Source organism: Perissodus microlepis, chromosome 7 (assembly GCF_051167445.1).
Source record: "Perissodus microlepis isolate ML-2025 ecotype Zambia chromosome 7, ASM5116744v1, whole genome shotgun sequence".
Classification (NCBI taxonomy): Eukaryota; Metazoa; Chordata; class Actinopteri; order Cichliformes; family Cichlidae; genus Perissodus; species Perissodus microlepis.
The window spans coordinates 24,900,264-24,924,579 of record NC_140467.1 but is presented as its reverse complement, the minus strand read 5'-3'; the positions used below and the strand labels follow the sequence as shown (position 1 = coordinate 24,924,579).

Below are 24,316 nucleotides of genomic sequence, written 5' to 3'. Positions count from 1 at the left end.
GTTTGAGCACCGTTTAAGCACCGGCACTGTTTCAAAAGTACCGGTTTGGTACTGGTATCGGATAAAACCTAAACGATACCCATCCCTAGTAATAAGTGCCAAAAGGACAGTCATCAGACTTTCCCCTCATTATTAAAGAAGGTGCTGCAAGTGCTATTACAAGGGTAAATGACCAAGACGCAGATTTATCTGAGCACTCAAATGTCAAAGCTTTATTTTCTAGTAATATTTATTAAGTAAAGAATATGAATACATAGATTAATATGTTGTCCATCAGAAATACTCTCTACTCAGATCTCAGTAAGTGACACTGCTTTAATCTCTAATTCATTTTGGATATCTTCTGGTCTCACCGTGAGGGCATCAACAGGGCTCCAGATATCGATCACACGCTGTTGGGGAAAATAAAAATGACAACCAGACAAAGAGAAAGATGGTCAAAGAGATGTAAAATATAGAAAACGATGTTGATTTCTGGCAGGACAAGCATGAAAACAATGAAGCAGGTGAAGCTCACTGATGAAAACAGTCAGTGATGGCATGAACATGGAAGCAGACTGTGACCCTGGAGGGGAGGGAGATACAGAAATGGGAACCGTATTGCCATCCATTATTAACTGGATGCAATTATGGAAATGTCAAAGCAAATGCTTTCATACTCTTACTGGGGACTCAAGCCAATCTTTAGATTTTAAGTCACACTGTCTTATTGACAAGGACTGAAGCACTGATCTTTCAATTCAATTTTTCAATTCAATGTTATTTATATGCGCAACAACAACAGTTGCCTGAACAACACGTTCTCACGCCTAGGGAGTAAGAACGGTCTGGCCTGAAACAACATGCTCTATCTTCTGAGCCAAAGCCACCTGAGAAGGCACTGCTCAGTGAAAGTGTGCAAAATGGCTACAGCATGAAAGCCCAGGCAGTATTTGTCTCAAGCTGGTACTTTGTTGTGCACAAATCCTGTGTTAGATGTCAGATTTTGCATCCAGTTTTGTATGGTGCTTTAATTATACTCTTTCAAAAAGCAGCTAAATGTTTTGACAATATGATGTCAAAAAACGTTGCAAATATTTAATCCTAAAATATCATATGTAAAATTTTAAAAAATGGCAGTTTGATAAAAGAAGTTGATGATAAAGACTTGAGCAGATTTCCAACTGGAAGGCAGGGTTTTCGTAATGTGCCAAATATTACACAGAATAATCAGCTATAGCTGCACCATTTAGACAGGCCCTGTTGTGCTGTAAATGGCAAAGGAATTGGTTCTTAAACTTTTCTACTCTACCTGAGCACAACAGGGCCAACAAGCACTTGTCTCATTCACCAATTCACACAAGCACTTTTTTCTATGCTTTTTCTACACGTGCTTTCTATCTAACATTCACACACATTCACACTCTAATGGATGCATTGGGGAGCAACTTGGACTTAGTATCTTGCCCAAGAATATTTAGCATGCAGACCAGAGGAGCCAGGGATTGAACCAGCAACCTTACATGTAGTAGATGATCTACAACCCGACCCTAACCCCAGCTATAAGCTTTAAATTAGCAGTTTGCATCACAGGGGCTGTGATGGACAGGTTCAGTTTTCAGTGTTAAACTGAGGCACACCATGGTGGCAACATAAGTATTGTTTTAAAGCATATTTGTGCACTAAATCATACTTGTTATTAACCTCTGGCTCTCTTCCACGGCATGTCTTTATCCTGTTTTCCTTCTCTCACCGTGACTTTGGACAGAGATGTTATCAGAAGGTTTTTTTTTTATTAGTTTATGTTGAAAGTTTCATAAATATATCGCTGGAAAGAAAAGTCAGAATTGTATCAGTGCTGTTACCTTTCTGAGGGGGTCCTTGCTGAAGCAGATCTTGCTAACAGCCCAGATGGGTGCTACAACCACAGAGGAGAGGGCCATGACCCAGCCCAGATGGTAGGCCCAGTTTGGGTACATGTAGCCTTCGTTGGATGTCAGGGGCTGGTAGTCCAGAAAGAAGCCGACGAAGCAAACCTTTAAGGAAGTAACAGAAGAATAAACAGGCAGCACTAATATCATCAAGCATATGAACAGATAGTATAGAAGAATTGTTTCCTTAGCAACCAACATGTGCAACTTTTCATTCAGAAATTACACTGTTTTTAATCATGATTTTTCCTTTACTTCTTTATCTTTTAATTAAATTTTCTTTCGTTTTTAACATGCTACTATACTAGTTGTATGCATGCAGTCATATGGTTCTCCATCTTAAATGTTAAGCCTGAGGACAAGATGACTTTGGGCCACTGAGCAACAGTCAGTCACCATCTTCTGACATCATCTCTGCCTCACGAGTAGCTTGATATTAAGAATGTGACAATTGTAGTTCCTCTCCTGAAAATCTCTGTGTGGTGGCTCTTGATGCTCTGTCACCAGCCCTCTCGGCTGCGATCCTTCCTGTGTTTTGTACACCTTTTCCTAATATACTTTCCCTTTCCAGTCAAATTTCCATGAATACAGCAAACTGTGAACAGCCAGCATTTTTAGTACTGATCTTCTGGGGTTTACCCTGCTCCGTGTGCTGGACAGAGAGAAACATGCTATACATGCTGTTTGAACACCAATTTACTCAAAGTCAAAATGTAATGTTCTAATATAATGAAATAGTGAGTTCCTGATTTTTATTAGCTATGAGCCCAAATCATCAACATGAAACATTCAAGACACAAATGGTCCTTTTTTTTGAATGTTACAAGCTGGCTTATCAGTTTGTCTTATCTCCAGGTTTACAGCTGATGGTGAACAGCAGCTCTTGTGTTGCTCGTGCAGCAAATCCACAAAAAGTCTCACGTATTCTTTATACAAATTCTACTTAAATTACAAATATAATATTATATTTTGTCTATTACCCTGCAATGTGTTATACACTGAACTGATCTGAAGGCAATCTGTTAGGATGCCTGGGTCGTTGACCCAGGGTTTTGAGTTTATTATATTATTTATCATTTCTGGTCTTTGGTTTCTTTGTTAGAGTTCTGTCTTATGGTTTATGTCTCGGTGTAATCCTCAGTTGCTATATCCCCGTGTCCAGTCAGTGTCTGTGTCTGCCCTGGTCCCACGTCTCTGTTCCCTCTGTTGTAGTGCCTGCCTGTGAGTCTGTGTCTGTAAGCTCAGTCTGTGTTATGTTTCCTGTTTTACTTTGAAAGTCCGTGTCTTATGTAAATGCGTCTGGTTTTGCTTCCTTTGTCTCGTTAGGCCTGATTTGCCCCAGCTGTGTTTCCATCCTGTTACCTATTCCCTGATTGCTCCCTCTGTGTATTTAACCCTTTAAAGCCGGTCGGAGTGGACACGCTCCATTTTGCATAACTATTTTTAAATCCCGGTAGCACTGCAACCACGTAAGCTAGCGCAATAATTTTTTTTGCATATGAAACCGGAGGAGTTGTACTTACATCTTATGCCATCAGCTTGTCCTAGGTCACAGTTTCCTTCCACATATAGCTTTGCAAAAACTGCATAAAAAGCACTTGCAGCAACAAAAACACAATATTCCAGAAACAGGCTTTGCCGATCCGATCAGCTGTTCATAACACTTCCTACGTCCATCAGCGTGAACTATCGCATGTCCGCCATGACCTGCCTGAAACCGGAAGTGACGTCATTTTGCGGAAATGTAGTTTTTTACCATCAGGGCCTCATGAGCCTATACTTGTTTTTAAAAGTTATGTTTGACTTTATGACTTTCTGTGTCGTTTCTGGGATGCTTAGGACTCATATTGCACTGCTGGAAATAGTTTATTTTGATGCATATGCTGCTTTTTTGCAAATTTGCATTATAATATTTATTTTCGTTTTCCCTGCAGTATATGAAAATTGGTGTATTTCAAAAATAAAACTATGAAGACACTTAAAATAAATTTCCTGTGGTGGGAAACTATTTTGTGCAACTTTTTTGTATTTACAGTTTTGAGGGATAAGCCTCTTAAATTTCTCTAACTAGAAATATATGTTTAAAAAAAACCAAAACGATTTTAAATTTTTTTGTAGTTTATTGCATTTTTTTGCAATTTATGTAATTACTATGCACTTAATGCATACATATTATTAAAATTTGGGCTATAATGGTTGTATTGATGTATAGCAACTTGAAATGCTCCCAAAAATGGCTCCACAGCATGTATAAATATAATATAAGCTCTGGCGGACTTGGTTCTATGGTAGGTCTTAAAGGGTTAAGCCCTGTGTTTCTCTGTGTCCGTGTCGCGATCTACCCTTATCTAGCTGTGTGTGTTCTGTCTGCGTAAGTGTATTTTGTATTCCTAGTTTTGTTGCCCCTGTGAGTTCAGCATTAAAGCTGTTTTGAGTTCACGTTCCGCCTCCGAGTGTCTGCACATTGGGTCCTCCTACTACCACTCCTGCCTGCACACAGCCTACACTTAACACAATCTATGTTACCAGGATTAAAATTTTCACAATCTAGGTTCCAGCACTAAAAGAAAATCATTACTGGACAATATGTGCCAGTTAGAAACACCACATTTGGACAAACCTCAGACATGATTGTTTTGATAACAATAAAATCTGTAGAAACACCAACCAAACCAAAATTATTTGATTTGCTTTACTCATTTTCACATCACATGCTGACAGTTATTGCATAAAACTGCACAGCTGAGGTCCACTGTGGGAGTGCAAATTTTGGCTTCCAGCTATTTATAGCATTGTTGAGACAACAGTGGGTAGTGCATGAGATTTGTAATCAGTCCTAACTTCTCTGAGACACAAACTTGACATGTTTCCTAAGTTCATCAATGGCACAAAATCAAATTCTTCCTGACTGGCAGCGTTGGGGCCATCTTCATCTTCACAGCTGTTGCCACTAAAACCTTTAAATGAACTACAACTCAAAGCAGCTGAACCTCTGTCTAATGATGTAGCACTGCTCAGTGAACAATGCAAACAGACACACTCCTGGATCATGTTGTCTAGTATACAGGCACTGTGCAATAAACCATGGCTAGATCACCCTTAAAACGACAGGCTTTGCCTTCTGTAACATCTATCCTGAATCAGCTGCAAATAAATGTTTTAATAAGTAGCTTAAAAAATGTCACTCCTGCAGATCTTAACAATGTGTAACTCACCACAGAGATCAGGGGGGTGAAGTAACGCCAGCACAGCTTGAAGAATACAGATGGCCTGTGTCCTGTCATATCTTCAACTACATCGCACATCCGTTCAGCCCCTGAATGACGTACAAAACAATTCTTAAACTAAACTTTAATTCTTTAAAACTTTTACAAGTAAGAGCATGTATTGGAATTATGACAGTGAAACTAAAAGTAAATTTATCAAAAAGGATCCCTTTTGCAGTTTCCCTTATGCAGTTTTGCTGTATGTTAAAGCAATTGTAGAGAAATGTATTGGTATAACATATTACATTATATTTTATACATTATATTATATTACCTACCAAAGGACTTTATGTACAGTTAGGTCCAAAGGTTTTGGACAGTAACACGTTTTTTTATTTTGTGTTTTCCTCTGTATGCAAACACTGTGGACTGTAAGTCAAACAAGATGTGATTGAAGAAGTGCAAACTTAATTTAACTAATTTGAATCGACTCTTTAGGATTTGCTGCCATTTGTATACAAAGTCCAGTTACGTTCAAAGGTTCCAAAATACAACCCCCAAGTCCAACAAAGTAGCATAATTCCTAACTCTCCCAAAACTGCCCACTGCACTAGAAACAGCCCAGCTACTCATTCAGCATGTTTTCCATTTACATAGTATCGCACTAGATAAAGTTTCTGAGAGAAGAAAATTCATTTCGTAGCTTTGGAAATCATCCTGTAATGCTTTCCACTTTGCGCTGTGCAGCTTCTTTACACCCATCTGCCTGGCGCTCCTGGATAGAACGCATGCACACGCCATATTTGAAAGCTGGAGGTTGCAACAATTCTCCAAAAAATCATTGTCTTCATTATGTTGAACACTAGACTCCTCTCATTCCTTGAGATTTTTACATGTGTTGAGGAAGTAACCTTGACTTTTCTCGTTTCCTTCAGTTCCTTGTCAACTTCTCACCTGGTTTTATTATAACCCCGGAAGATTATATGTTTGCACAGCTCCCTTAAATAAGGCAGTCTCTATTAAACCTATTTCACTCTGCCCTGCTAACCTTGTGTGTCCTCTCTGACTCCCTGAGTATAAATCTGTGGAGCTGAGGATCTCCTCCTGTGCCCTTTCATTAACTCCCATTATTTACTGTTTAACCAATAGACCTTTAAAAACTGTCTGCTGCTCTTTGCTTCTGCTCACTGGGAATGTTATTTGTCTCATTGTCACAAGTACAATAGTAAAAGCTTGATAGCATAAGTCTGGGTGCTGAATTGGCCTGCATGCAGTTCAGACCTCTGACTTAATAAAAACATTTGGAGCATCATGAAATGAAAACTAACAAAAAAGGGCCACGACTGTAGAGACGCTACAATCCTCTATCAGCAACATTCCTCTAATAAAAGTGCAGCAGCTGCTCTCCTCAGCTTTATGTTGCTGCTATCAAATTCAAGAAGATTATTTTTCTTAATTTATATTCCTCAGTTTAAACATGTTTTCAGTATTCTGTTGTGAGTTAAATGTGGGCTTATGAGATTTTTAGGTGCAAACTTTCTGGAACACTGTGTAAATAGAAAGAGACCAAATTCTGTTTCCTCACTTGAAATACTCCATTAGGTCTTTATTGCGGACAACATCAGTTGCTGTTTTTGGGTTTAGATGAGGTGACTAAACCGGCCATTGAGGAATATCCCATTTATTTACCTTGAGAAACTTTCGGGTTGCTCTCTTTGCTCAGTGTTGCAGCATTAGTCTAAATGTGAGCAGAGTACAGCCCTGCAACAGTTCATCCTGCTGCTTCTATCAGGAGTCACATCATCAACAAACACCAGTGACCCACTTCCACTGGCAGCCATACACCCCCTTCCATAACAATGCCTCATAAGTGTTGTTGCCTTGGTTAAATGTTGTGAAAACATTTTTCTTAAAAAAGTTAATACTTCAGGAAACTGTCTGTCAGTTACGCACGTTCTTTTGATCCAGTGAAAAAGGGAGACTGTTTATAATACTGGCTATACTTCTTAAACAGTTAATACAGTGCTTTTGTTAACCCCCTTGAGTTAAAGATGAAAATCTGCACTTCAATCACATCTTGATTGCTTGATTTAAAATCCACCACAGTGGAGTACAAAGACGCAATATCACAAAAACTGCATCACTGTTCAAAAATATGTGGTCTTGACTATAACAGGCTCCTTGATGCAGTTCATGAGCCTTTAAAGGTTTGAAATAAGAATTATTAGTAAACGTTTTCAGTACCAAAGCCTTCTTTAGGTTCTGTAAACTAACTATAGCTTTACATTGACCACACTGACATGACAGTGGTATTTAATTTTTACTCTCACTCTCAAAATCAGAATATGTTTGTCCCCAAAAGAAAGATTCTCCTAAACTATAGTTTAAAGCCAAAAACCTCAGTGAAGACTGAGGTGTTTAATTTAATGCTAACTCTGGTTACCTATTTACAATTTAAATCCAGCCCTTTGTGTATTTTCTGCCTCCTGAAAACAAAAGCTAATAGCGAGGAATTCAGGACTTACCAAAGCCCCAGCCAACAGCCCCACATTGGAGCAGACCCACGAATAATATACATGCTCCATTAGCAGCATAGTGGTCGGTTAGCTGGAACAGATAGACTCCTCCCTGGACAACAGATCACAGTGACACAGTGTACATATACACTGAAAGGTGTATTTCGACTCCTATGTAAATCTGTTGCGTGTTAGCTGTCCTGTGCCGTACCTGAGTGGTGAGGGAGATCTGTATGATGAAGCAGACTAAGCAGAAGACTATGAGGAAGACTTCTCTGCGCCAAGGTCTGCGCATCTGTCCTGGGAACATGTCAATCACTGATGATGTTATAGTCTCCAAGCCTGTAAACTAGCACACGCACACAGGGTTGAAAAAAATATATAAATGACAATGAAGGAGAATAAAGTCAAGGATGTTTTTTCTTCTTTATGGGTCAAGACAACAATGAAAGAGAATACAGTTTAGATCCACGGGCATGAGAGCCATGGTAATTTGGGGCTTTTAATCATTTCTTGAGCTTTTGTTTTTCCAGGATCGAATGATTGTACAGCATACATCTTTAATGACTTTAAAGATTCATTTTGGATTTTCTTTAATGCACACTGAGTCAAAAGTATACATATACATACATCCCTACTAATATTTAGTGAAATGTCCCTTAGCATGTTGCACCATGTTCAGGTCCTTTTGCTCGCCATCAGCAAGCTTCTGTCATAATGCTGGCTGGATATTCAATCACTCTTCTTTTCTTCACACTTGTAAACACAAGGTCTTACTTTAGTAGTGGAAGAGAAATGCCGAATGATACCAGAAGGTTTCAGGTGAAGGAGCCCTACATGCTTAAAAATGTCCACAAAAACTATGGTGTTTAACAAACACTCAGCTAATTACAGCACTGGGAAGCTGCTGAGCTCAGATGCATGGTAACAACATCTCAACAGAACACTACTGGTGTCTGAACTACAGGAGTCATATTGTGTCTGTATGGCACCTCCTAAACTCAGCTGTCATTCCTCTCAACCCTGTTACTACAGAAGGATTTCGGATTTGTATGGATACTGTCTGAACTGCATTGGAACAAGAAAAATTAACTACATGTGCATCCACTGTCACAAGCTCTGACAGTAAACCACAGTTCAGTTTGTATATTGTTGCATTATCAGTTCTGGACAAAATAATAAGAGAGAGACCAAAGTGTTTCATTTCTAAGGTTTTAGGTATCAGAACATAGGAAAAGTTATCCGGTGCTTGATGGGAATCAAAATAACATAAATGCAACCTCCGATGAACGACACTGCATGAAACACAGTGTAATTATTTATTTAACAAAAACTAAGTGGACCCCATAACAAGTTAGCTTTTGGAACATCTTTGGCAATTGAAGTCATTTTTTTTTTTTACATATGACTTTATTAGTCTCAGATCGTTGTGGACGAATTCTGGCCCAGTCTTTTTACAGCAGTGATGTCAGCTCATTGAGGTTTACATTCATTTATGCAAAAGCATCTTAAAGTCCAACCACTGGTTAGGGGCAAGGTGCTCCGTTTTGTTTTTGTTGAACTGATGGTATAAACTCTAAAAATCTTGCTCATGATAATTTTAGATCCTGGTAAGGACCAGATAATATTGCCTGGTTCTTCCTGTTAAAAGGGAGTTTTTCCTTCCCACTGTCGCCAAAGTGCTTGCTCATAGGGGATCATTCGATTGTTGGGTTTTTCTCTGTATGTATTATTGTAGGGTCTACCTTACAATATAAAGTGCCTTGAGGCGACTGTTGTTGTGATTTGGCGCTATAGAAATAAAATTGAATTGAATTGACTTGAACAATTTTTTTGTGTCCTGATACATAAAACCTATTTTAGACCCTTTGCCACATGTCTTCCTCTTTCTGTCTCCTTTCCTGTCAAGTCTTCACTGTACTTATCTAATAAAGCCAGAAAAGGGCCCTTTTTTAAAGTATCCATTTAGTTTACTATGACAACTAAATATGTAGGTAGAATAGGAGGGTGAGAAAAAAATCAAACAGGATTTTTAACAGGATTTTTAGGAGTTTCATAAGTCAGTGTGATGTTATGAAGTGCTCTTTAAGTGGTGTCATTATTCAAACAAGAAAATCCTGAGTAGCAAAGTATGAGCAGCCGTGACGAGTCTTAGTAAGTTAAACAAAAAGATTTTGGGGGAATAGCATGTGAGAGTTTTACCTTACCACTGTATCAATCCCCAACAAAATGAGCATTAAGAAGAAGCATGCTGCCCACAGCTGAGGAACTGGCATCATGGCTGCAGCCTGAGGAAATGCAATGAATGCCAGCCCAGGGCCTGGGAGCACATGAGAGTCATTCACATATCTGTCGCTTCTGTTTGACTTGTATCATATCGTTTGCAACAAATTTGTGACAGTTAAGATAAAATACAAAATTTCTAAATACAAAAGCTTCTCCTACCTGATTCCACCACCATGTTAATAGGAATTCCCTGTTTACAGGCCATGAAGCCCAGAGCTGAGAAAACCGTGAACCCGGCAACAAAGCTGGTGGTACTATTCAGCGCACACAACCACAGACTGTCCCTGAGCGCACACACACACACACACACACACACACACACACACAGTGTAAGAGTATTTGATGACAGTGGTCACTTCACTGTCCGTCAAAAAAAGGGACAGGGTGACGCTTCCTACAGTGTAGCAATCCATAAGCGTCTGTGAGCTGAGAAGCAGCTGCTGGAGAGGAATGTTGTCCCATTCTTGTCTGATACAGCATCCTTGCTGTTCAGCAATCCTGGCTCTGCTTTGTCCTGTTTTTATTTAGAGATGCTCTAAATGTTTTTAGCTGGTCAAAAGTGTGGACTGCAGGCAGGCCAGTTCTACTATGAAGCCATTGTGTTGGAATAGCAGCATTATGCAGTTTATTATTGCATTGCTGAAATATGCACAGTTTTCTCTGAAGAAGACTTGACCTGGACGGTAGCATGATATACACCTACATCTCATTTGTCTTTCTATGTACAACATGAACTGTACTGAAACCCAGATTCTGTGCAGCAAAGCATTTGCCGAAGGTAACATTAAGTGCGGTGCTCATGTAGTGAACCACTGGCTCCGTTTATGGTCACTGGACTCTGGAGCAGTGCTACCATGTTCCAACAAATATCACTGCTGAGCTCGTCTTCTCTTATTTCCAAAACCATTAGACTTTTGTCTCTAGCTTAAACATTAACTGAGTTACAGTCATTTGAAGAACGCTTGTGAAATGGGCCCGTCGGCAGCTTGTGGTACATGAGTTAATGATCACATTATTTACTTGTAACAGTTGTTGTGTTTTCTGTTGTAGCTGCCCAGTGTGATCAAGCTCCCTGATGAAACACCATACGAGAAGAGGACCTGAGCACAAGCATCCATCCAGACCTGATTAAAGATTAGAAAACACGTAAAGTCATCAGTACTATATCATGCAGTCACAGAGATGTTGTTACTTTGCGGCACAACCGATCGCAAGTAAAAGGTTTAACTTTCCAGGATTAAAGCATTATACAATAAAACAAAAGTCCTTTCACAAATGCCGTATGTCGAACAAGTTCAAAGGTTTCCCCACCCGAAGCTCTGCCAGACGAGAAGGATCTGGATACAGGTAGTAGACCACGCCCTCCCAGGCACCTGGCAGTGTCAATCCCCTGACCAGCAGGATGGCCAACATCACATAAGGGAAAACAGCTGTGAAATACACCACCTGAAAGCAGACAGAAATCATTTTGTTTGGCAGAATGAGGAAATATCCTGTAGTATTTTGTCTTTTTTGCTTTCATTTTCCCACTTGTATCAACATTATTTTTATTCCTTTGTTGAGTCATAAATTTTTTGTTTTTTCTGTTTCCATATATTAATTGTAGAGACCTGGAGTCTGCACACAGTTTCCAGTCTCCTAACTCCCTGTTTGTTTCCTTTTTTTGTATGATACTCTCAACAATAGCAATACACTATCTCAGTCTGCTTCAAAGTTCAAGAGCAATGACCACAATCTCCCAATATGTATAAACAGGAGCAAAGGGTGTGAATGTCAGACAGAAATCACTTATGATGTTTATCGATTACAGCAAGTCATCCAGGTCCTGAAGCAGCAAGCAGCCCCAGACCATCACACTACCACCGCCATGTTTAACTGTTGGTACGATGTTCTTTTAATGAAATGCTGTGTTAGTTTTATGTCACATGTAACAGAGTCAAACCTTTCAAAAAGTTCAGCTTCTGTCTCATGAGTCCACAGAATATTTTCCCAAAAGTCAGTCATCAAGTTATTTTTTGGCAAATGAGCAAAGGAGCCTTTGTGTTCTTTTTGGTCAGCAGTGGTTTCTTCTTGGATTTCTCCTATGGATCCATTTCCCCCAGTCTCTTTCTTACTGTTGAATCATGAACTCTGACCTTAACTGAGACAAGTGAAGCCTGCAGTTTTTCAGATGTTTTTGTGGGTTCTTTTTTGACCTCCCAAATGAGCCTTCATTGTGCTCTTGAGGTAATTTTGGATGGAAGGCAGCTCCTGGGAAGGGTCACCGCTGTTCCAAGTTTTCTCAGTATTCGGTTAATTGGTTTCACCATGGTAACTAAGGCCTTAGCAATGGCTTTGTAAACTTTTTCCAGACTTATAGATGTCAGTGTCTGTGAGCTCAGGTGTTTCTTAGATTGTGGCATGATGCGTTGGTTTTGGAGATTTTTTATAGTCTATGTCATTTTATCAAAGAGGTGATTCATCGGGCGTGGAAATAATCAGAACGAGCGGGGCACAATAACTTTTCCACACAGGGCCAGGTAGATTTGAGAGCTTTTTTCCCTTTAATAAATGAAATAATCATTTATACACTGCATTTTCTATTTACTCTGGTTATCTTTGTCTAATAATAAGACTTGTTTGATGATCTGAAAGATTTATTTATTTATTGTTACATCCATAGTCATGTCAATAATACCACCATTGACAAGAATACGGATGAACAAAAAGATGAAGCACCTGCTGAAAGCACACGACCAAGCATCTAAATTTAGGGTCACAAAACAGCGCACAGTAAAACTTCTAAAAGACATCTACGTGCAGACAATTTTGCATTTACCAGGGACATTTAGAAAAGCATTAGAGCTATTACTGACCCAAAAGGCAGATCTGTCTCCCCCCATAATGATGTCACACTGGCTGGTAAAATGAAAACAGTTGGTTTCCAGAGCTAATAGATCTACAAAGGATGCTTTATCTTTAGTTCTCCACATAGCCCTGACCCATCTGGAAGGACAGGGCTCAAATCGGGGTGTTATTTCTTGACTAAGCTCTGATTTCAGCGCTGTTGTCTCAGCTCATTGACAAACTACACCAGCTGGGTCTCAATTTACCACTATGTATAGCTCAAATTTCACAATTTTGTGATACTGTGCAAAATCTAAAAACAGAATGTAATTATCTGCAAATCTGAATTTGACATCAGCAACACATCTCAATAAGGTGCATACCACTGTGTAGCATCCCTTCTTCTTTTAACAGCCTGTAAACACAAACCTAACCTTAACCCTAACCTTGGGAACTGAGGAGACTAGATTCTGGATTTTGGGAGAGGAATGTCGTCCCGTTCTTGTCTTATACAGGAGTCTAGCTGCTCAACATTCTTGAGTCCACTTTGTAATGTTTGTTTTTCTTTTGTGAGGAAATGTTTTTAGTTGGTGAAAGGTCTGAACTGCCGGCAGGCGAGTTCAACACCCAGGCTCTTCTGCTACAAAGTCATGCTGGTGTGGTAGATGCCACACACAGTTTAGTATTGTCTTGCTGCTCAGAACAATGCAGCGTCCATGTTTTCCAAAAAGAATTTCCAGTTAGAATTCGTCTGACCACAGAACAGTTTTCCACTTCTCTTCAGTCCATTTTAAATCAACTTTAACAGAGAGAAGATAACAGGGTGTCTGGATCATGTTCACAGTGCATTGTTTGACACGAAACACAACTGGCGTGTCAGGAGGTGGAGCAGGTCATCTACTAATTGGAAAATTGATGGTTTGATTCCCAGCTACTCTGGTCTATATACAAGTATCCTTGCTACAGCTATACCAATATCCTATATACTGAACCCCAAGTTGCTCTGCGAGAAGTTTATCAGTGTGAATATTAAACAGAAAGCACTTCTTTAAAAATGCTTGTATGTGAAAGAGGGATGTTGTATAAAGCACTCTGAGTGCTCAAATAGAGTAGAAAAATGCTATATAGAAAACATTTACCACAATCCTTGAGAGTGAGAGGCCATGAAAGTGAAAATCTTCCACTCCTTGGGAGCGGAGGAGTACCAATGGCCAATTTATAAGAACAAGATGGTTTGAAACCTGTTACGATGTTGGTTTGGATACAGTGGCATTGACAAAAAGACAGGAGGACATCTGGACAACTCCCAATGAAAATCGTATGTATGTATCTCAAATGGCTCTTCTCTGTTTTCTTCCTCTGTCAAACTTTGCCCATTCTGCAGAAAATTTTCATAGTATAGGTTTTTCATCTTTACAGACCTTTCCTGCTGAGCGGACGCCTTTCCAGATGCTGAAGTAGCAGGCCACCCAGCAGGCCAGGAGGCAAAGCAGCACCTCCCATTTTACTGCACCAGGCTCCTCTATTCCTGCGGATATGGACAACACTTGTCTCCTGTGGAGAGTAAACAGAGATGGTTAGCTATGCATAAATATTTAACAAGAACATAGTGTAGTTCTGGTTAAATGAGCTGCCATGTAATGTGAAAAAAAGTAAAAATAGCTGACTCACTCCCAGAACTCTGAGACTGAAGATTTTGTGAGATTTCCCAGTTTCCAGTCTATTGTCACATTGCCACTGTGTACTGCAGTCTGGTTTGCTGAGGTGATGTCCACACATCTATCTGTGGACATCAATTCAGCGATGTAATGGTTAGTTCCTCTGTTTGAATGTAACATTGGTGAATAAAAGAGTGATGGGTGTTTTTGAATCTGGACAAAACAACAAAAACCATATATTTGTTTGTTTCAAGACACTGGCTGCAACACAGAATAAATATGTATTTATATTCACATGAAACTTAAGGAATCAGTTACAAGTGATTGAAATGTAATGTGAAGTATCCACTTCAATCCATAAGTATTTGGACAGCGACAAAGTCTTTTGCCTTTGTACATGGCCAGTTCAACTCCTGGAATCAGTGCCAGAAACAATTAATGTGATTCTTCCGTTAAAACCTGTGAATTAAAGCTGAAAGTCTGCACTTTAATCATGTGTTGACACTTTGATTTAAAATCCACAGTGGTGGTGTACAGAGGCTAAATTGTAGAAATACCAACCATTTAACAATGCACTGCTTAAACAGCTATACATACACCACTCAGTCATAACATTATGGCCACCTGCCTGATACTGTTTTGGTTGCTCTTTTATTGTCAAGCAGCTCTGACCTGGAGTCCCCCTGATGGTGTGTTGTGGTATGTGCACCAAGATGTTAGCAACAGATCCTTTAAGTCAGGGGTGTCCAATCCCAGTCCTCGAGAGCTACCGTCCTGCAGGTTTTAGATGCATCCTTGTTTTGACACACCTGAATCAAATGAATGGCTTGTTATCAGGCCTTTGCCAAACTTGATGGCATGCTGAAGAGGTAATCAAACCATTAGGGATGCATCTAAAAACTGCAGGACAGTAGCTCTCGAGGACTAGGATTGGGCACCCCTGCTTTAAGTCCTCTACGTAGCAAGATGATTTGGGTATTTTGGAGGGATTTTAGCAATTTAACACTTCAAACTCTTTGTTGTGCTCCTCAGACTGTTCCTGAGCCATTTTTTTGCTTTGTGACAGGGTGCCTTATCCTGCTAAATGAGACCACAGCCATCAGGGAGTACTGTTTCCATCAAAGGCTGTATGGGGTCTGCAACAGTGCTTGGGTAGGTGGTTCGTATCAAGGTCATATGTTGTCAAAGGTTCCCCAGGTAAGCGAGGCAGACGCACCTGGCCATCCACTTGATGTAAAAGCAATTGTAATTCATCAGACCATGCAACCTTCTACCATTGCTCTGTGGTCCAGTTCTGATGCTGACTTGTGCCCATTGTTGGTGCTTTTAGCGGTGGACAGGGGTCAGTATGGGCGCCCAGACTGGTCTGCAGCTATGCAGCCTCATACACAACAAACTGTGATGCTCTGTGTATTCTGACACCTTTCTGTGAGAACTAGAATTACCTTTTTGGGGGCAGACCTGCCAGCTTTCACTCCTCTCATGCATCAGTGAGCCTTGGCCACCCGTGATCCTGTCACTGATTCACTACTGTTCCTTCCCAGGCAGATTTTTTTTTTCTGCTTCTAACATGTTTACTTTGAGGAAAAAATCTGCACTTGCTCTTTAACATATCCCACCATATGCCACGATGAAGAGATAATCAGTGTTATTCACTTTACCTGTCAGAGTATTATGCCTGATCAATGTTTAGCCTTAAATCAGCCCTCTAAAGCTGCCTGCACCATTCTGAGAGGATGCATTATGCTGACCCGATTAAAGTCCAATCTAACAGCTCAGTTTGCTAACACATTCAAACAGCATTGAAGCATTGAGACTTGTTCTGTGGTGAAAGGTATAGCTTGAGCATATAAATAGGCTAGCTGTTTTCCTAGCTGTAGAGTGTGGGAGGACATGTCAGAAAAAAAGGTGCCTGGAAAAATCATCTGACCTGTGTTCCAGGAATTGTTGCAGGTAGCCCAGGGCAGAGGGTCTCGGAAACAGTAAACAAGATAGAGAAGGGCCCAGGCCAAAACAATGCTGTAGACCCTGGAATATAGCTGGATCATGATGATAGAATAACCAGCTCCTGAAGAGAGAACGCATCCAAAAGACTAAATAAATAAATCAGTTTAAGCAGTAATATGACGGAGCACTGATATAGCTAAAAACAACAACAACATGTCAATGTTAAGCAAAATAATTAAGCAAAAATAAGAAGTAAAGATGGCAGCTACATCTGCAAGTCTTAAGCCAGTGAAAGCAGGTTAAAAAATCTAAATGAAGTATATAGTATATAAATTATTGTTCAAAACCACTGTCACAAATATTTTTCAATTATTACCACAGCCTGCAGAGAAAACTGGGACTAAGCCTCATTCTTTAATAAGTAAATGTATTACAGCATTCATCAGTTTTAGTAAGACATGGCTGGTCTTTGGCTTTTCAAAAAAAAAAACAACAACTCTATTTTGCCTAAATTAACACTAAGCTTTTTTTGCTTTTAATATTTTTAATCTGAATTCCCATCACATACAGAACATTTTAAGATCCTCTGGATTTGTAAGTAAATATTTAAACAGAAATGATCTCATTACCCTGTGCCAGCGGGCAGAGCTTGGTCCAGCAGGTGATAGTGCCCTCCTGTGTGTACTGACCAATCACAGTTTCCAGGAGGAAGAGTGGCATGCCACACAGTACAGCAAAGAAAAGGTAAGGCAACAAGAAGGCACCTACACACACACGAACACATCAGAGACGATGAAAAAAGACAGATAACAAAAATCAAGGCTGTGCTGAAGGAAGTTAGAAACTACTGGAGCTGCAAAACGGTGCAATGAAGAACAGAGTGCCTACGAAATTCAACAAGCTGTCCATTTCTGAGGCCTTAGAAACTGCCATACAGCCGAGAGACAGAAGGAGAATAAACTGTAGGCTGTACTCCACTGAACCATCCAAGGTGTACTCTCAGTGGTAAGGGAACAATATGAGAACAGCCCCACCGTGGCTGGAAATGGAGCAATGCTGTATGAGCATCTGGGAGAAGGACACAACCCATGACAACAATGCTCAGTGGCTAGTAGATCTAAGAGCAGACCACAGCAACCTCTCTGAACAGGGTCCAGTAAGCACCACAGTGGCAGACATCCAAGAACAGGTCTCCAGTATGAAGAGTTGGACAGCCTCAGCCTCAGTACCATATGGAAGCTCCTGCCAGGCATCATAGCGGCTAAGATGAACAGGCGCATGGCTCAAGTTAATACTGAATGTGGAAAACTGTTTTTCATTTCTATTCTCAGACCACAGTGCTATCAAAAAACGACTTCTATAGTCATTGTTGTTCAGTTTAAATCCTTTTGTGTTTTCTCTGCCTGTTTAAATCGGTTTGCCCTTCATATCTAGATTTTGTATCCTTAATCGATACAATTCTATATTTTTCAGTTTTATTGTGTTTGTGTTACCATATCTATTTTGTTGTTTACAGTGTTTCTTTTTATTGCTCATACCTTTTTCATGTCATTTTAAATACTATGGCTTTCTGCCATAAGGTCTTGTAAGTTTATATACATGAGAACAAGGAAATAAGTCTGTGGTGGGCAGGTAAATTTGAGGATTTTCCACACTAAATTTTGTACTGAAATAGCAAGCTAACCCTGTGCACTGAAGGTGGGAAAACATATAAGGAGTAAAATGTTGAGACGATGCACACATTAGTAATAGAAGCAGTAAATATGAGATTTCTAGCACAGCAAGCTGAGGCGCAACATTGTGAGATCTTGATAAAAGATAACTGTGAAACACTCCAATGCTCGCAGGCTGGCTGAACTCACTCAGTCTCAAGGATAATTTATTAAAGTGATTCACCTTTGTCCAGGTGTGAAACTACTGAATGTGCTCTACTTTCACTGTTGCAGTAGTTCTTTACTCTCATAAGTACACACTGCATGAGTATAAATGTAATGTACTTGGTAAAAGTCATTTTCAGCATTTACACAGATGTAACTGTCTTAAGACATCATATTATTATTGATGTTCTCAAACATTATGTTACTCTGACCTAAATTTACTGCTTTTATATTGAATTTTGTTCCCCAGTGGCAGGTAGCTCACACATCGGCCCTGACACTTTCCATATGACTGGGTAGCATTAGCAAATTATAACCAACAGCCTGTGTTCATGTTTTTTGACCAAAAAAATTAATCATTTTCTCTTGTTTGTTGTAATTGGAGTGAAGATCTAAGATTGGTGTGATTTCCTGTTTTTTTAAGTGGGCTGGAGCACTGTTGACTTTGGGAATGGCTGATATAACACATTGATCTGGAGTTAATTTCACATAATACACATTTTATTTGTTGCCACAATATGAAGATTTTCTTTTCTTTCCTGCTCATTTATTCATTATAGATATAAGAAAAGCACATGCAGGCAAACAGAGGGTTATGCTCATCTGCACATACTCACCTCCACCATTCTTGTAGCAAAGGTAAGGGAATCTCCACACATTGCCCAGGCCCACCACATTGCCAGCAGATGCCAGGATATATTCTCTTTTCTTACTCCAGTGTTCCCTCTTTTCCACATTGCTCTGCATGTCCATGTTTGCTTCTCAGTTCTCTGACAAGTACTGTCTGCACACACCCTTATTTATCTGTAGAGGCAGCACTGTCTGTTTAACCAATGAAGTTTGCAGGAGCCAATCAAATATGTGATAGTTTATAGTTTTCCTGTCTTTTAATCCACAGCTTAAAAAGCATCAGTGAAAGTTACTGATTAAAAATGTGTGTTAGTTACACAGTAACACAGCTCAACATGGGACTATGGGGCTTTTTGATTTTGCCGCAGGTTTTAAAAACATTAAAACAACTCAGATACACCACTGCCAGTGCAAGGAGAGGATTTTAAGTCAGCAGGCCAATCACAACTTGAGCCTTAAAAACATTTTGGTATTTTTGAGATTTCTCCAAAGGGTGGATGGCCTCTCAGAGATAGGGTGAGAAGTTCAGTTGTTTGCGAGGGACAGAGTAGAGCAGCTACTTCTCAACATTGAAAAGAGCCAGCTGGATTACAAGAACCCACAGTGCAACTGCTGATGCCACTGTGGAGGTCCAAAAAATACCTCAGTCATAGATTTGGTCCAAGGACACATGCTTCATCAAGTAACACAAACTTTGCTTTGAGAGTCTAACTGGTCTTTTTCGTTTTTTTGTTTTTAGTGCTGACATAACATGTTGACAGATGATGTGGCATGCTTCAGATCATTACCTGTTTCTCTTCCATCATTCTGATACAAGTTCATTCTGGTTTCATCTGTCCCCAAAAAAATGTTTTCCAAAATTGTGCAGGCCCCTTTTAGATGTTTCTGGCAAATTAATCTGGCCTTCCTGTTCTTGAGCGTAATCGGTGTTTGTACCCTGCTGTAAACTGTACTTTCACTCATGAAACCATCTCTTAATTGTAAATTTTGACAAAACATTTGCCTTGTATAGAGTGTTCTTGATTGTTAATTAACAATAAAACGCACATGTGAAATATTTATCTGTAATAGCACAATATGCAATGAAATAGTTCCCATTTACGGAAAGAAAACTTAAAATAAGTTTTTAAAAACAGTGAAATAAAATTGTGAAAAAAAGGTAGTTTGCATTTTTGAATTACAGTTATATCAGGTACTTCTCCATAGTAGTATTATAGAAAGCAGATTAGGGGCTGCACAGACCCAGTCTTGAGAAGACAACAAGAGTAGTGGCACGTTGTGCTGCATGCTGGGGAACAACACACCACCAAATCAAACGGAGCACTGCCCAATCTCACATAATCCAGTGTGTCTGTCAGGTAGTCACTGACATTTCCTGTAAATGACCTGTATGCTGTACACTATCCAGCAGTGACTGGACTGTGTTAGATGCACTGAAGAAATCAAAAAGGTTATTCTCAGTGATGTGATGGAAAGGATTCTGCCCCTCTCTGTGTCAAGCTGACTTGGCTGAATAGGATCCTACAAAAATATCACGTATTGTCTTTAAATAATTTGAACACACGAGATAGTCGACTGCAGAAGCAATCTTTTGGACAGAACGTTCTCATTGTGCTCTGTGACCACAGCGGGCAGATAACATTTCTATAAATGATTCAGTGTTTCTTATTCTTCCTTATCAAAAGCCGTGCACACTGCAGTTAGGCTCTGTATTGTTGCTTGACCCTGTCACAAAGGCAAGTTAAAACTTCACAAACAACTTGTTTGTGCTGATCGATCGATTTCAGATTCACATAATCAGCTGTTACTATGCAGACAGGAGTAAGCTCTCTTCAACAGGTAAATAACTGCTTCATCCACTCCTAAATTTAGGGGATATATGAACTGCAGAGGGCTGAGAGAGGTTTCTATTAAACCTTCAGCTAGTTTCCCCAGCAACTTCATCACAAGTGAGGTAAAAGTTGAAGGGCTCATCTGTACAAGAGCCAGACAAGACGTTTCCCCACAACGCTGATAACTTCTCCTGCTTCAGATTCAGGGTCACAGACAGCTGGCTGGCACAAGCCCAGAGAACCGTGGGGTTTGATCAAGGTCTGCAGCCTTACCCTCGTTCAGTCTGTCTCAACCTGGTCAATACTCATCTGTTGTTGGGCTGTGGAGTCAATGCATTAGTGGCATCTGTATACAGCATTACTATTACTTTAATAACTTTTAATTTCAAAAACAGGAATAAAGGAATTTCCTGTATGGAAAATAAAGTATCTGTCTTCTAATCATCATTGGTTGATATACTGTTAACTTTCTGTCCAGTAATAACAATAAAAGCACCACAATACTGGCTTAGCAAGCATGCTACAGCAGAGTGGGTGAAGTAACATGCTCAGCTGATGGTTCAGTGGTAATAATACCCAAAGAGTTCTGGATGCATCCCCACAATCAGCAGTTCAACATCCGGGCTCGGGATTGAGCCTCTTTTCAATCACAAAGAGTGAAATTCCACCTTTCTCTGGAGCACTCAGACCAACGTCTCTATCTGCCAAAAAGTTATAAGCCAAGTACTATCTGAAAGTATGAGTGCAGCCATATTTCAGTGATGCATGTAGTACTCTCACAGTATCTGACAGTGAATAGGCAGTTTACCTCCTTATAGTTTAGCTGTAGTTCTGCTGTCTGCTCTGAAGCTCAGTCCATGGAAAAATGTTGTCTGGTGTGACGAGTCTGCTGCTACATTTGAAATTAGTTCCTAATTAAAATGAACTAATTTAATGATTTAATGAGAGAGATACAGATCCAGACACTTTCCAGTGGCTAACAGGCGTTAGCAGCTGGTTTGATTAAACCAACACTTTGTCGTGTTTTTCTTTAAGGAGCAATACCAGTCCTGGCAAAAATGATGGAATCACATTTGGAGGAGGTCATTCAGCATTTTCACTTTGCTGCAAAGACACAAACCTTTTCAAACACCTCAGCTGAACTGAGCGTACCGAAAGCAAATGATATCCGTGTAATAATTATTGGTGCACTTCTTCTAGATCACATACAAGATGACTGAGTGATGAATAGGGATGGGTACCGGTATCCGGTGCCATGATGGCACCGGTTCTGACATAAACGGTAGTAACCAGACCGAAAAGCAGCGCACATTTCGGTGCTTTTTTTCCCTGAGCTGTGATACACTTTAGATTCTAGCCAATCATTTTACGTTTCCGAGGATAGTAGGCGGGTCCAGGTACGTACGCTCTTTTAGAGCAGAGCTACAGATTAAAAATGCCCAAGGCGAAGCGGTCAAAAGTCTGGCTGTACTTCACAGCAAAAGATGCAACCTCAGCAGCCTGCAACAAGTGCTTTAAGCTGATACTGTGATACTGTCAAAGGAGGTAACACCTCGAATCTGATGAAACACCTGGCGACGCATAGCGTTGTTTTTAAAAGCCGAGAAATGCGCCGTATTTGATGGCAGCAGCAGCCGTTCTTCTCTGCGTGAGTAGCTTAATGTTGTTCGTGTGTAATTTACATTGAGTAGGCTAACCACGTTATTACATTAATGCATGTAAGGTGAACTAGCAAACATCATCATAGCTACATGCGGCTGTCTTCTTGTTTGATGGCAGATACTCCCTTCACCCTGGCCAAAAAGGCTAAAATGACCAAAGAAAAAGTGGAAAACAGTTAAACATGACAGGTTTTTGGACAAAGTTTGTGTTTTTTCCATTGTTTAAGCACTGCTTCCAGCCAAGAGTGATACCATATATGCCCCATAGCTGCAGAAAAGGCTAACATTGTTATCTTTTTACAAAAAAACAGCTGAACATGAGAGGTTTTTGGACCAATTTTGTGTTCTCCATTCTTTAAGCACCGGCACCGTTTCAAAAGTACCGGTTTGGCACCGGTATCGGATAAAACCTAAACGATACCCATCCCTATAAATGACCATGGGAGGCACTTTTCTCACTCCATCTATAGAAAGTACATTTGGGAGGAGGGCAGAAAAATGACTGTGCTGACCAGTGTTGGTCAAGTTACTTGAAAAAAGTAATCGGTAACTAATTACTGATTACTTCCCCCAAAAAGTAATCCCGTTACTTTACTGATTATTTTCAAAAGTAATTAATTACTTAGTTACTTTTTAAAAACACGATTTACAACCTGAATAGGTGATAAAGCGATAGATCTTTCAGCCCAATTCTACTTTTTCTGCATAATCCATCATACAAAATGTAATCAAATGGAAAAGTCTCTTTTTTAAACTTTTATAGTTTTATTAATTTTAATCTTTTAACTTTATGCATCAAGCAAAAATGTAATTATATGCAACATTCTCTGACTGGAAGAAATTTGTTTAATATTTAAACCTATTTTCTGCACATTCCAGCACATAAAATATTTTTTTTGTGTTTACACTCATTCTTTCAAATAGATGCAAGTAAAACACAGCAGACAAAAAAATAAAGTCAAAGACTAGCGGTCCTTTTGCTCTATTTTCACCTGTAAAACAGGAGCAGGGTAGGCGGAGGTTTACCCTGGTGCAGGTGTGCCGCAGCGGTCAGTGGAAGGATACGGCAGTTTCTCTGTGAATTTCCCATTACGTGGTAGCGCACTCGGAGCTTTCTTGGAAGTTTAGTGGTTTTTTTCGCTGTAAAAAGATGTTTTCTTCCCACGCACAATGCTAATGGACGCTAATGTTTTTGTCACTTTTTATGGAATCAAACTTAAAGTAAGGTCAGTACTTCCACGCTTTAAACGCTGCACGCTCATACTCTCTCCCGTACTCGATATATGATCCATTGTTGATCTGCACACAGCTGTTGTCACGACCGTCGCACTTGCTAACGTCATTGTCATGAGACATTCTCGCAAAAAATCACGGTTTTAGTAACGCAGTAACGCAGCGTTCCTACAGGAAAGTAAAGGTAATCTAATTACCGTTTTTGCAATAGTAATCCCTTACGTTACTTGTTACTTGAAAAAGTAATCGGGTTACAAGTAACGCGTTACTGCCCATCTCTGGTGCTGACCCAAGTCGACTTTTTCATTTTTGTTGAGTTCACTGGAAGAGTGACTCTTTGACTACGAGGCTAAATAGTATTGGCACAAGTGTGCACGTCACACGCACTCAGAAGTCATTTGAGCCTTGGCTTGTGTGCCTTTAACTGTAAAACTAGCTAAATGTGAATTTGAAAACATTGCTGTGGTTTGAGTCATTTAGTCGGAGTGCAAGCACGGGCTGTCCTGTGACTTCATGGTCGTCTTTGCGGTACTCTGTGCAGGTGATTGGTTTTTAATCAACCAGAATCAGTGTCCCTGCTCCGTACCTGCAGAAAAGACAATCAGTCTACCTGTAACTGAGTTCACTAGTAAGTGTTTTACTGTGCACATTAGTTAATGATGCAGTGTATACTGGGATGGAAAGATTCACCTTTTCTGACATCCGACGTGTTAAAAACAACAGAGACAAACCAG

At 39.9% G+C, this 24,316-nt stretch overlaps 1 protein-coding gene across 1 annotated transcript; it reads right to left on the bottom strand.

The window, feature by feature from the left end:
• Nucleotides 1-211: 211 nt before the first annotated feature.
• Nucleotides 212-18,979, bottom strand: LOC146383149 (sodium- and chloride-dependent betaine transporter-like). The gene is made up of 14 exons (XM_084932548.1): nt 18,844-18,979; nt 16,979-17,113; nt 16,333-16,470; nt 14,416-14,527; nt 14,166-14,298; nt 11,230-11,364; nt 10,939-11,042; nt 10,078-10,202; nt 9,840-9,952; nt 7,844-7,981; nt 7,642-7,744; nt 5,126-5,226; nt 1,845-2,015; nt 212-392 (listed from the first exon to the last, which is right to left on the bottom strand). The coding sequence occupies exons 1-14, from the start codon at nt 18,977-18,979 to the stop codon at nt 291-293; spliced, it is 1,746 nt and encodes a 581-aa protein (XP_084788674.1). The 3' UTR covers nt 212-290.
• Nucleotides 18,980-24,316: the final 5,337 nt, after the last annotated feature.